Source organism: Poecile atricapillus, chromosome 7 (assembly GCF_030490865.1).
Source record: "Poecile atricapillus isolate bPoeAtr1 chromosome 7, bPoeAtr1.hap1, whole genome shotgun sequence".
In the NCBI taxonomy this organism is placed as follows: Eukaryota; Metazoa; Chordata; class Aves; order Passeriformes; family Paridae; genus Poecile; species Poecile atricapillus.
The window spans coordinates 7,697,780-7,710,450 of record NC_081255.1 but is presented as its reverse complement, the minus strand read 5'-3'; the positions used below and the strand labels follow the sequence as shown (position 1 = coordinate 7,710,450).

Here is a 12,671-nt window from a genome sequence, read left to right as displayed (position 1 = left end):
ATTAATCGGCGCTCAGCGAACCCCCGGTGATTTTATGGCCGGAGCGCGGGTGGAGAGGGGATGCCGGAGGAGAAATGTTCTTCCGTGTGCCGAGGAGGGAAAGGGAAGAGGGGCAAGGCTGGAAGGAGCGAGCGCTGAAGGGGTGGGAAGGTGGCTGGGTGTGCGGGGGGCTGGCCACCGGCCTCGCGGAAAATTAAATTGCACTTGAGGGTAAATTGTATTAGGGAATAGCGGCGGCCTCGCGGCAGCCTGAGGCCATTTGGGTAATTAGCCCCAGGGACCCCCGGGCTCCTGGCAGTGCCGGGAAGGGGTGACCCCATCAGGGAGGGCAGCTCGGGGGCTCGGGCTGGGCCCCCAGGACAGCCTGTTCCACCTGTGAGTGTGGCCACAGCAGTTTGATGCTCCCGCAGTGCAAGGCTGACGGGGGACCTGTCCCCAGGACATCCCGAGAGGGGGACACAATGATGGGGACACTCCAAACCCTGCAGCAGCCTCTTTGTGCCTGCGCTGGGGCTCCCCAGCTGTTGGAGGGGGACACCCCGGTGCCACAGGCCGGCAGAGCCGGGGCCGGGAGGATTGGGACTGCACCAAACAGGATTACGGAAAGTCTATTTACTAGACTCTCTTTTTCCTGGGTGCACAGCAGCTTTAGGCTGCGGGCCTGTCAAGGACGCTAATCTGGGCATCCCGCTAACCCCCTTCCGGCAGAGCCCACCTGCCCGGCCCTAATCCCCCTCTCCCTCCACCTGCTGCACCCCCTGCCCACCCCACGGAGATATTTTGGGGCTGAGGTGATGGCGGGCAGCCCCACATCGCAGTCCCTCGGTCCCACACGGAGGAGCAGCTGGCGGGGAAGGAAGGGGGTGCACGGGGCGGGGTTATTGATGCTGGGGGTGAATCCCCCAGGGAAATCACGGAGAAGGAGGCAGCAGGGCTGCAGCAATGAGACCTTCCCCATCCATCACCCGGAGATGGGCAGGGCCGGCCCCCGGCTCGGGGGACCCAGCCCCGCTCTGGGCTGGGACGAGGCTGCTGAGCGCCGGCTTACGGGACACGGCCAAGGCCGAGAGGGACAGGGGTGCCAGCCCCACAACGCCTAGAAGCGTGACCACACACAAACATTAAAGGAAAGATGGAGAGAGACAATTTATTTCACGGGCAGGTAAGGGAGGAAGGGCTGGAGGAGCCAGAGCAGCAGCAGAGCTGGGCACCCTCCTCCCTATCCCGCCCGGCCCTCGCCTCCCACCTGGGCAAAGTGAAGATATCAAGAAAAAGGCTCCAAATCGGATTGACACCCCCCCTCCCCCTTAATAAAGTTTATTATCGGCCGGGCTCTAATCCTTTTAAATCCCCCACGCGGGGGGATGGGCCAGGATTAGGGGAGGGCAGCGTAATCCCAATGAATTTGTTACAGGGGGATTTAGACAGCGCTGGGAGAGCAGATGGCCCCGGGCCTGGCTCTGGAAAACAACCATTTTCCTTAATGATTCCTAACAAGGATAAAAGGGCAGAGAGAATCGGGGACAGGCGCAGGGGGCCCACACCCACGGAAGTCCTGGTCCCGAGGGATGCTGCCGTGTGTCTCCCTGCTCCGGACCACGGGCATGGGCAGCACTGAACTGAAGCTCCACAGCTCCTGCCAACTTTTTTTCCAGCAGCTTCCTGGCCCCCAAATGCTCCCTCTGCCTCCCCCTGCTTGAGGAGAAACCAGGAGCCATCCCAGGCCTGGGGATGTACCAGCTGTACAGGGGGGCAGCTGCCCAAAAGTGCATCATCCCCAAGCAGAAGGCAGGAGAAAACATACAGTAATGATAAAAAAATATTGAAAGGATTTTTAAACTGAGTGCTCTTCTCACGGTGGGGTGGAAGCAGGAACAGGGACATCAGGAATGGGGTGTGGTAGTCCAGCATGACCACGTGGCAGGGACCAGCCAAAACAGCAGGGCAGGCATCGGCAAAAATAATTTATTCCACTAAGACAAGCAGAGAACGAACAAGAGCATGGAGAAGGGGCAAGGACAGGTGGGGAGGCCCTGGGCCACATCTCAAAGAGAGAGGACAGAAAATGCATCTGAACCCATGAGTGCTGCCCCCACCCAGCACTGGCCGCTTTTTGGGGGTGGCTAAACCTCCACTCTCCTGGCCCCACTAGTGGTTGGATCCCAATGGGCTGCCCTCCAGCCCGGGACTGGGCTTCCCAGTTTGAAACCAGCCCCGTGCCAGGGAGCTCCCGAGGGCAGCTGGGTGCCAAAACACAAACCACCGTTCATGTCCCGGCTCCCACACACCCAGAAACATGGCACTATGACTCGAGAGGGGGATGCTCTGACACCTCCTTCCTCCCAAAAACAGCCCTCAACCCCCTACCCTGGAGGGGGGATGTGCCAGATCCCTGCCCGCTGTGGCACAAAACGCTGTTCCAGGGGTGTCCTGCCTTAGCAGCCCACCCACCCCTGGGAAAAACCCCCAGGCCCCCCAACCCCTCTCAGGCCATGGGGAAGCCGGGGCGGCCTTTCCGAGCGCGGGTGCGGAGGCGGAAGAAGGTGTACATGCCCAGGAGGCACATGGAGGAGAGGAAGTAGAGAGCCACGCACAGGCTGATGTCCAGGCGGGAGAAGCCCAATCCAAGCACCCGCAGCCAGGGGCTCCTCCGCAGGCCCTCCCCAATATCCTCCTCCTCCTCCTCCCGGAGCAGGACGCCGGGGGCCCGCCGGCGCTCCCTGCCCGCCGCAGCATCCCGGGGCAGGGCCATGGTGTCCCGCTTGCTGATGCGCCGACGCCGGCCCGCGGCCGCTCGCAGCGCCTGGCTCTTGAAGTGCTGCTCGCTGAAGGAATCCAGGTCCACGATGTCCTCGCCCCCCTCCCGCAATTTGGGGTTCAGCCGCACGATGCTGGGCCGCCGCGGCTCTGGGGAGCCCGGGCGCCCCGGGATTCTCGCCTCTCCCTCTGGCTCCTTTTCCTCCTCTTCTCTCCCCCTCTCCTCTCGCGGGCCCTCCGTGCCCAGCCTGGCTCCCGGCCCTTCCCTGGCCACGGGGATGGGGTCGGGCTCGGCGAAGTCCATGTAGATGTTGGCCGGGGAGAAGTGTGCCTTGAGGAACGTGACCACGGCCGGCTCCTCCCAGGCATGGACCCCCCGCTCCTCCTTGTGGCACTGGGGACACAAGTCCGGCGGAGGCCACTGCAGCTTGGGGAACTTGGGGTCCTCCGTGTCACCTCCTGCAGGGACCGGAGCCAGCGAGGGTGGGGTTAGAGGGGACACGTGATGCTCCCTCCCCCTGTATAAACACCCTGGGGAATCCAGCAGCTGAGGATGGGGACATTTGGATGAGCCACCTCGGGAGGAGGGGTTCTCTGAGGGCAAACAGCAGCTTTGGGAAGCTCCCTGTAAGGAGCATCTAAGATCCAACTGTATCTCCGGGGCAGTCTGATGCTGTGTGACCAGCTGCTGTCCCCTGGGATGGGGGACAATGACAACAGGATGTCCCCACTGCTACAGCCTGCAGCCAGCTGCCAGACTCATCCAGGAGGAGTGATGCTCCTCCACCTCACCTCCCCTTTTCCCCCCCTTACCCGCCAGGCGAGCGTTGACCTCGTTGTGGTGGGACCAGAGCCAGAGGATGGCCTCCTCCCTGCTCGCCACCTTGTCCATGGACTTGGCTGCCATGGCCTCAAAGTGCTCGGCGCACTCCTGGCAGCCGAAGAAGTGCCGGACGTAGCAGCGCATGGTGCTCAGCACCTCCAGGGGTAACTCTGGGGGAGGCAGAGCACAGGGGTGAGTCTGGACCCCCCAGTGCCACCACCACAGTCCCACAGCTGAGCTAGCAACCCCACACCCCAGCTCTGCGTCTCCTCTACCCCATGGAAACTACTCCTGGATGAGATGAAGAAAGGGGAAGAAACAAGCCTTTGTCCACATACAGCATCCCTACCCATGCCAGAGCTCAGCTGGACACTCCCTCCCTGAGCCCCTGACGCCCCCAGGGACACCAGTACCTTTGTCAGGGCCATTCTGGGCAGCCTGGACAGTCAGCAGATGGAAGATGGTCCAGAGCCCACAGGGGTAACCACGGAAGTGGCGTTCACTGCCCTGGCAGCCCACCCAGGTCACGTTGGTGGGGAGCACGGAGGGGTGGGAGGCCTGGTGGACAGATGGACACGGCATGATGGGGCTGGTAGGCAGTGCCAGCTGGGGGGCAAGGGGCAGGGGTAAGGAGAGCAGGGGTTGGGGGTCCCCATGGGCATCTTACATCTCTGTTATTCTTCATGGCCTCCTTCAAAACTGTGCGGGGCAGCTCAGGCTCTGTCCAGTTCCTCAGCCAGGCATCCAGGGTCTGCAGGTAGGTCTGCACGCAGGGGCGCCCTGGGAAGTACTGCAGAGCAGGGAGAGGGGTGAGAAAACACAGATTCCACGTTGGGAGCAACAGAGCAGCCCACAGGCACCCCTGGCTCACCAGCACAGGCACCAGGCAGCACCAGCATCCTCTCTGCTGGAGAGCAGCGTGGCCCTGGCAAGGTTTTGGTGCCCATCTCCGAGGGGCTGGGGGTTGCAGCTTGTCACCCACCCCCAGGTGACAAGTCCCTTGTGTGTATGTTCAGGCTTCAAACCCCAGCCCCAACTGAGGGAGGCAAAAAGCCACTCTGTCCATAAGTCTGGCAAAGCCGATTAGCAGCTGCACTTTAAAACCACTCCTGGAAGAGGAGCAGCCTGGCAGCCTGTGCCACCAACAGACAGACAGACAGAGGGACCGACCTGTGGGGAGGAGGAAACACCAGCACACAGGAGAAGTGATGGAAAAGAGAAAAGAAGGAGGATTTTGCTGAGTCTGAGCTGTTCTTCCTCCCAGGCCCAAGGTGAACCAGATGCAAAGACCCAAATTTGCAGGGGAAAGTAGCAGTTGTGCTGCAAACAGTGTCTCTCAACTCCTCGGACAGAAGGCTTTGCTGTGCGATTCCCTGCCTCCACTTTTTTCCACGTTAGGACTTTCCCCCCCCCCCCTCCTTTCCTTTAATACCTCTTGGGAATGCAAGAGTTAAGGCTGGGACCTGCTGGCTGAGCTCCCCCAGGCTGAGCCCTGGGCTGGCAATCCTGGGGATGCTGCTCCGTCCTGTGGATGAGCAGGGCAATGGCAGTGCTGGCTCAGCGTCCCCGGGGAAGCAGCAGCACCCAGGGGAAGGTTTGCAGGAAGAATTAAAAATGGATCAAATAAAACCATTGCTGCTGCCCACCACCCCAGCACAGCTGTACCCATGAGCAGGGAGCTGGTGCCACAGGGATTTATTTCCCTTTCTCTGAAGTTCACATTGAAGGGAGAAAGAATGAGGGCAATGGTTGGAGGCAGGCAGAGGAGCCACATGAAGGTCTGAGGACTTTAGGCATGTGTCTGGAGCTCTTTCCTGGGGGAGAGCAGATGGGGGTGGGAGCAGAGGGTGTCTTGTACATCAGTGAGGGCCATGCAAGGTCCAAACTGAGCGTGAGACCCTTGGTGACAAAGGAGGGAGCAAAGAAGGAGCTCATGGCCCCCGTCTGCCAAGTAGCCTGGACTGTGACAAGGACTGGGATGGAGACAGGGCTCCTGCTGGCCCAGTGGAGGAAACAGCCAAATGCAGCAGGACTCCATCACAGCAGGAAATTAAACTGCCCTGCTTGTGCTGGCTCAAAGCTCTCAGTCACTTCAGCTGTGCCAGGCCTAACATAGAAGAAAAAAGGAGACCTTAAATTAGGCTTGTCTGGAGCCTGACTCGGAGTGGGAGTTCCTCTCCTGGACTATTACCAAAGGAGCCTGCAGAGACTGGCTCCCTGAGTTGAGCATCCAGATCAGTGACAAACCCCTGGGACCATCTCTGACACCCCAGCAGGTGACTGCCTCTCTTCTGAAAAGACCTCCTGCCTCGACACCTCCTCCAAGCGATGGTCCCACTGCCACCAAAGCCAGCATTTAAAGCAGTCCAGCACTCCCTCTTAGATCCCACTGGGACTCTGGGCTGAGTTTGGAGATCCACATGGATGGGGACTGCCTGGCAGCAGCCAGGGGATACACTCAGCAACCAGGACATAGGGCCCACACCTGAGACTGCCACGCTTCACTGCCTGCGAGTACTGGGACATGGTGGCTCGCAGTGTGTGTTTGCACTTGATAAACAAACAAAGGGAGGCACAGGCAGTTCCTCTCCTGACAGCCAGAGCTCCTCACCTTCACCAGCGTGGCCACGTAGCACTTGAAGGCAGCCAGCTGTGCTCCCGACAGCGAGGAGGCACGGGCAGCCTCCACCCGCAGCGAGTAGTGCAGCGCGGACTCCAGGTCGGCCATGTACAGCTTGGAGCTGGGGAGGGCAGCGCAACACGAGGCTCCGTCAGCCCCTTAATCCTCACCCCGAGGGTCCTCCCAGGTCCCAGCCCTTGGCCTCCCCAGTTTGCCCAGTTTGCCCAGCAGGGTGAGGGGTCTGACCGGTCGGCTCGCAGAGGATGTGACACGCGGTCGGTCTCGTTGAAGGTGCTGGCCGTGGCGTTCAGCTTGTAGGAGCCGCGGGTGATGCCCGTGAGCGTGCGCAGGTAGTAGGTGTAGAAGGAGCGCGCCTCCATGTGCCTGCCAGGAAGGAGAAGCCCTAAGTGCCTCTTCCCTCACGAACCCTGACCCCAAGGAAGGAAGCAAAGGAGATGAAGGCTTAGCCAAGTGGGTAGTTCAGCCTGGGGAGGGAGTGTGGGGTGCTCCATAGTCTCCTCCTGCATCCTGGAGCAGAGTTGAGCCCCAGGTAGTCATATCATGTCACCTCTGGGCAGGTGTGGGAAGGGAATGGCTCAGTCACAAGGATTTTCCCTTCTTTCAGCTCCATCCAGGGCTGGCAGTGCAGCTCAATGACCACCAGCAACCTCTCACCAGCCTCCCCTGCCCAGCCACTGTCTCCTTCCTAATGCACCTTCCCACAAGTACAATTGAGCACAGAGATGGGGCACAAGGCTGACACCCCACCAGCATCCCCAGATGTGGGATGTGTCCCACACTCACACAGGCAGGCGGGAGAAGGAGCCATTGCGGAGGAGCAGGTATCCAGAGGGGAAGGAGGTGACACCGAACTTCTCCACGAGCTCCTCCTCGCTGCTCAGCACCCTCCTCACCGCGATGTTCTCGTACTGCAGCATGTCCAGGGTCACCTGCAAACCCCAGGGTCAGATGGGGGGGTGCAGAGGGATTCCCCAGCCCCATCAGGGAGGTAGCAGAGCTGTTCAGTGCCCTGTGTAATGTTTGGCACTGGCTAAGCTAAGCAGGGAGGCTTCCCGGAGAGCTGCCCCGCCAAAGGCACCCAGGAGTTATCAGGCACCAGGGACACAGGCTCCAAGAAAAGTGGGGGATAAAGGCAGCAGTGCCCACCTCTCTTCCCACAAAGGAGTTGCTCTTCTCGAAGATGAGTGCCAAGTACTGGTCCTTGTTCCTCTGGAAGAAGGTGCGAACCTCCTCGGCGCTGCAAGAGACAGGAGGACAGCAGCAGGTGCCTCGGCATCAGCAGGATGCTCTGCCCTCCCCCTCACAAGGGGTTTGATCCTTGACCACTGGGATTTGGCAGGGAATGCTGGTGCAGGATCAGCCCCACTGAGCAGGCAATTCCTCCTGCTGAAGTTTCCAGCCTAGTTTTATGCTCTGGTTCACAGGCTTTGAGAAAACCCACTGCGCTTGGCCAAGGAGGTTAAAAACAAAGCACAGGCAGGGCAGGGCAGGAGGGAGCTGTACGCACGCCCGGGGATAAAACAGCAAAGAATTTGAACCAGGGCTTGAGGTTTTTTTTGGCTAAGACACAGAGGCACCAGAGTACCTGGCTCAACCATTGCTTTGGGAAATCCAAAGGCTTCTTCTCATGACAATGCAGCAACTGCTTGCATCCAGCAAGGACAACTCAAACACCAGCAAAATTGTACAGAATCAAGAAAACCCTTTTTCAGGACAGGAGAAAGCTTCTAACGCAGCCTCACTCAGCATGGCATGACACTGCGATGTCCCAAAGGATTTGGGGCCCAGGAGTTGTTTGTTCCAAGTAAGGCTGATGAGCAGGTTTGTTAGGAGATGTATTAATATGGCCCATCCTCATCTGGGCATGGAAATATCTCTACCCTGGCCAGGTCATCTGTGTCCCCCTGGCACGTGGGTGATGCAGTAGCTGCTCCTTGCTCATTTTGGGATCAGGATTTCCCCAGAAATCTGCTCCCCATGGGACAGAGGCCATCCTGGCCTCCTGCTGCCCCTACCTTGCTGGCTCCAGCGGAGGACAGGCAGGTGGCCAGGCATCCTGGCTCTTCTCAAGGTTGGTGATGATGGCATGGCGCAGCTCCTCAACAGTGGCACTGGGATCTGCAGGGGGACAGGACACCGAGGGGTCAGTCCTGGGGAAGCCAATCCCAGGGGTTGAGCCAAGGGAAGTTGCTTGGAGCTGCCCCCCAGCTCTGGATACTCACTGGTAATCCTTATCCCATCCTCTGGCTTCTTGCTAAAAGCTCTGAAGAACTGAAAGGGGAAAAAAAAACACAAGGGGAAACTGGCGTGAGTGTTTGGAGTGGGACAGGAGGGAGTGCAACCCAGCATGCTGGGGCTCCCTGTAGATCAGCTCTGCCTCAGTTTCCCCACAACACTGCAGCATACCAACTGACATCAGTGAGCACAGAGGGAGCCCCCAGCCATGTCCCCATCTTTTGGGGCATCCCCAGAAGGGAGGGATGCAGGTATGGGCTGGAAGCCATATCCAGCCAAGGGCTGAGCACTGGCAGATAGTGCAGCAGGTGTCTTCAGGGGTTCCAGGGAGGCAGCTGGAACCTCCCCAGTCCTGCAAATCCAACTCCCTGCTCCAGAGCTCTGACAAAGCAGGAAAAAGGGGGTTTCCCCACTCCCAGCCTCCCACAGTGTCTCCAGTAACCAGGGCAGAGCCAGAGCAGCAACACCAGGTTGCATCAGCCAGGTGTTTGCTTTGCAGGCTGGGCTGGGAGCTGGGGCTGTTTGCAAAAGGTGCTCGGCAGGGACATGGGATGTGAAGCAAGTGGCATCTTGGCATGGCCACATCAGCCACACAACACAGCAACACCTCCCTGCCCCAGGAGATGTTTCCATCAGAGTCCCCGGGCAGTGGGCACCTGGTGAGACCTAAGGGCAGGGCTGGGGCTGAGCCAATCTGCTTGGAAAACCCCAATTTTGACCTCACCTGGAGCAGAGCCTGCAAGCTGGGACTGAGGGCATGTCTGATAAAACCCTCATCCCTACCCATTCCACCTCAAGGCAATCCTGGTTTTAACTGCTGACTGTGGCACCTGGAGTGCTTTGGCTTCACTGCTTGTGTTGGAGCAAGGCTCTGTTTGCAGCGGGAAGCTCTGCAGAACAGTGTGTTGACACAGCTAAAGGGCTGGGCACAGGCCCAGGAGGAGGAGGGGTGGCTCCTTGCCAGCCACCACAGGAGGCTCCCAGGAGTTGCAACCTCCCGCAGCATCCCCATGCCCTCCTCCAAAACATGTGCCTGCAACCTCTCTCTGCACTCAAACTGCCTTTCTTGAGTGTTTCCAACTCAGGATTCAGACTCTCCCTCATCCTAGCAGAGATCCAGCCCCTGTATTTCGCCACAAAACACCGTTTTGGTTTTTCCCCCCTCCTTGTTGCTCCATCACCCAGCAGTTGTACCAGCTGCAGCCAGGACACAGCACTGTTTTGGGGAAGGGTGAAACAGCTTCAGCCTGCAAAGCCCCAAGGGGAGTATTTTGGTGCAATACCCCTGTCAATCTGATTGGGCAAGAGAGGGATTGGCCAAAAGGCAAAGCACAGTGAAACCCAGCAAGTACCCGGCACACGCAGTCTCACCTTCATGGTGGGGAAGCCGGTTATCCCGAAATCGGAGCACACTTGCTGGTTTTCCTCGTCAGCACAGTCGATGGCCGCCAGGATCACTGCAGGCCTCCACTCTGTGGGAACAGAGGATGAGGACAGCACAGCTCAGCACCCCCACGGCCCCAAAAACCACCCTCCTCCCCAGGAGCGCTTGCAGAGACAGGAGGGATCTCCTGTTGTGCCAGCAGCAGAGATCCTCCTGTCCCAAAATCACTGCTTGCCCTTCGCAGGACAGTGACCGATGGTTTCCAAGCCCAAACACCCAGGGCTGTGGTCTGTACTGGTGCATGGTGCCCTACTTTCCAGGCAGCAGGAACACAGGGAAAACCGTGCGAGGCGGGAGCCGGCTTTGCACGCCCTGCTCTGCCAGTGAAGGAGCACAGACAGCTCTGCCCGACACTGCCTGCCTGGCTGGTTCTGCCTGTCCAGCCTCTGCCCCAGCTCCTGGGAAGAGGACACCAGGAGAAGGAGAGAGATTGCTAGCCACAGCTCAGGGAGAGCAAGGAACACTGGCTCCAGCTTGTCTCACCCCAGACCAAGGGCACAGCTGATAACCAAGAGGGAATAACCCAAAACCAGCAGGCAGGCCAGGGCACTGCAGCAGAGCCTGCCCCAGTTCTGAGCATCCACTCCCCATTTCTGACTCCCCAGTGAAGACCAGCAAGCCCCTGGGGTAAAACAGATGGACAAAAGGTGGAATGGAGGCATTTTAAGCAGCAGCAGGAAAACGGAGAATAAAGCTCTGAAATGGCTTCTTTTTAGTGTAAAGGACACAAGCTGGAGAATGTCCCGCAGATCCTCAGAGTAGGACAAGGAGGGACATGGCACGCAGATGGAGCCCATGCTGCCCTAGGCAGGAGAATGCTGGAGGCAGGGACACACTGTCCCCGTCTCAGGTGACAGGACAGGTGAGCTCCTTCCCACTGCCCTGGCACTCGTGGCACAAGAGGACTGGTGACGAGCCCTGCTGCAGGGAGCCAGGCACGTTTCTGCACTCATCTGCACGTGGTGCCCGCAGGTCACCCCAGCATCCTCCCCGTCCAGCCCACTCCTACGAAAATCCAGCCGTGGGAATGGCAGCGAGGATGCTGAGCAGCACGGGGGCGGTTTCCCTGCCCTGCCTCCATGGGCACACCATCCACAGCCCGGCCTCCGGAGCGGGGAGCCCTGGGGGAGCCCTCTTTTGGAGAGGGGCCAGGAGAGCCGGCATTACCCCGCGGGGCCCGGGCACGCACCCCATTCCTCACATCCTGCCCGTTGGGGAGCTCTGACGGCATCCCCAGGGAGGGACGGCATCCCCTCGGAGGGACGGAATGCCCGCCTGACTCATGCGGCAGCCACCGCGCTGGATCAATTAGGGCAATAACAGGGAGGAGAAGCACCCCGGGATGCCGGGGAAGGCACGATGAGTCCCGGCAGGACGAGGGGCCCAGCGGCGGGGTGTGCGGGTCCCCAGGCAGGGCTGGCACCGGCCAGCCATCAAGGTCAAAGCCGGGAACAAACCAGCTGGGATCAGTGCCCAGCAACCTGCCATCCCTGTCCCTGCAGGCACCGGGAGGAGCGGGGCTGAGGGAAGGTCTGGGGGGCAGCGGGACCCCCCCATGGCTGGGGCGGGCTCAGCCTGAGCTTCTCCCTGCCAAAGGAGGTCCAGGGATGCTGCTAAGCCAGGCCTGGATAGCGGGGGAGAAAACCTGGACACCGGGAGGGAGCTGGGCCTTCCCACCAGGCTGATGTTCCAGGGAGGCTGGAGATGGGCCGCAGGGGGGTTTGGGGAGCTGATAGAGGGAAGGGCAGAGCGGATTGAGGGATGGCGGTGGGAAGGACACAGAGAGGATGAAGGGATGCTCACGAGGACGAGGATGCAGAGCCCGGGATGCAGGGGGGGGGTTTAAGAATGCGGGCGGAGAGGAGGAGAACGACGGGGAAAGGACGCAGGAGGGACTGCAGGATGCTCCTGGTCTTGGGGGAAGCGGGACCCCCTGCGCAGGGGCACAGCAAGGAGGATTTAGGGGTGAACAGACAGAGATGCAGTGGGAATTTGAGAGCGCAGGGGCAGAGCCACTGGGTGCTGACAGAAGAGGACGGAGACAGGGATAAGGGGTGCGGGTTAACAAGGTCAAGGCCAGAGGGAGGGATCGGGGAAGCCGATGGGGCGGGCAGGCGGGGATGAGGAGAAGGGGGAGCCAGCGGGGCTGGGGACTCACCGCGGATGTCGTGGGCCAGGGCCCGCCATGTGGGCGCGAAGTGGATGCAGTGCCCGCACCAGGAGGCGAAGAACTCGACGGCCCAGGCGCTGCTGGAGCCCAGCAGCCGCCCCTCCGCCCCCGGCCCCAGCAGCTCCAGGGGGTCAGAGGCCGAGTAGAGGGGGCCGGGCCGCACCGCGGGCACCCGGAGCAGCAGGAAAAGCAGCAGGAGCGGCGGGAGAGCCGCCGGGCCCCCGCGGCCCCCGGCCCGCGCCCGCCGCCGCCACATCGCCCGCCAGGCCGGGCGGCACCGCCCGGAGCCGCCTTTAGCGCCCGGAGCCGCCCGCAGCACCGCCCCTGGGGCGGGGCCGGGGCGGGGACAAGGCGGGGAGCCTCACACCGGGACCGGGCACGAACACCCACCCGCAGCGCCCGGCCACAGCACCCACCGGCGGCGGGCCCACAGCAGGCCTCCAGCCCCCCCTCAGCGCCCCCCTGTCACGGGGAGGGGCCCAGTTCTCCCCTCCTCCTCCTCCTCCTCCTCCCCCCTTTGCTGCTGTCCTCTTCCGTGAGGGGACAAACGGCATCAAATTGTACGATTCTGATAAAGTGAGGACTGCCAGGGTGGAATCCA

The 12,671-nt window shown here is 60.7% G+C and overlaps 1 protein-coding gene across 1 annotated transcript; it reads right to left on the bottom strand.

The window, feature by feature from the left end:
- Positions 1 to 1,135: 1,135 nt before the first annotated feature.
- Positions 1,136 to 12,459, bottom strand: QSOX1 (quiescin sulfhydryl oxidase 1). Its single transcript, XM_058843144.1, has 12 exons — positions 12,059 to 12,459; positions 9,828 to 9,928; positions 8,444 to 8,492; positions 8,237 to 8,339; positions 7,368 to 7,458; positions 7,005 to 7,150; positions 6,447 to 6,584; positions 6,192 to 6,321; positions 4,248 to 4,370; positions 3,994 to 4,138; positions 3,571 to 3,750; positions 1,136 to 3,216 (listed from the first exon to the last, which is right to left on the bottom strand). The coding sequence occupies exons 1-12, from the start codon at positions 12,324 to 12,326 to the stop codon at positions 2,486 to 2,488; spliced, it is 2,205 nt and encodes a 734-aa protein (XP_058699127.1). The 5' UTR covers positions 12,327 to 12,459; the 3' UTR covers positions 1,136 to 2,485.
- Positions 12,460 to 12,671: the final 212 nt, after the last annotated feature.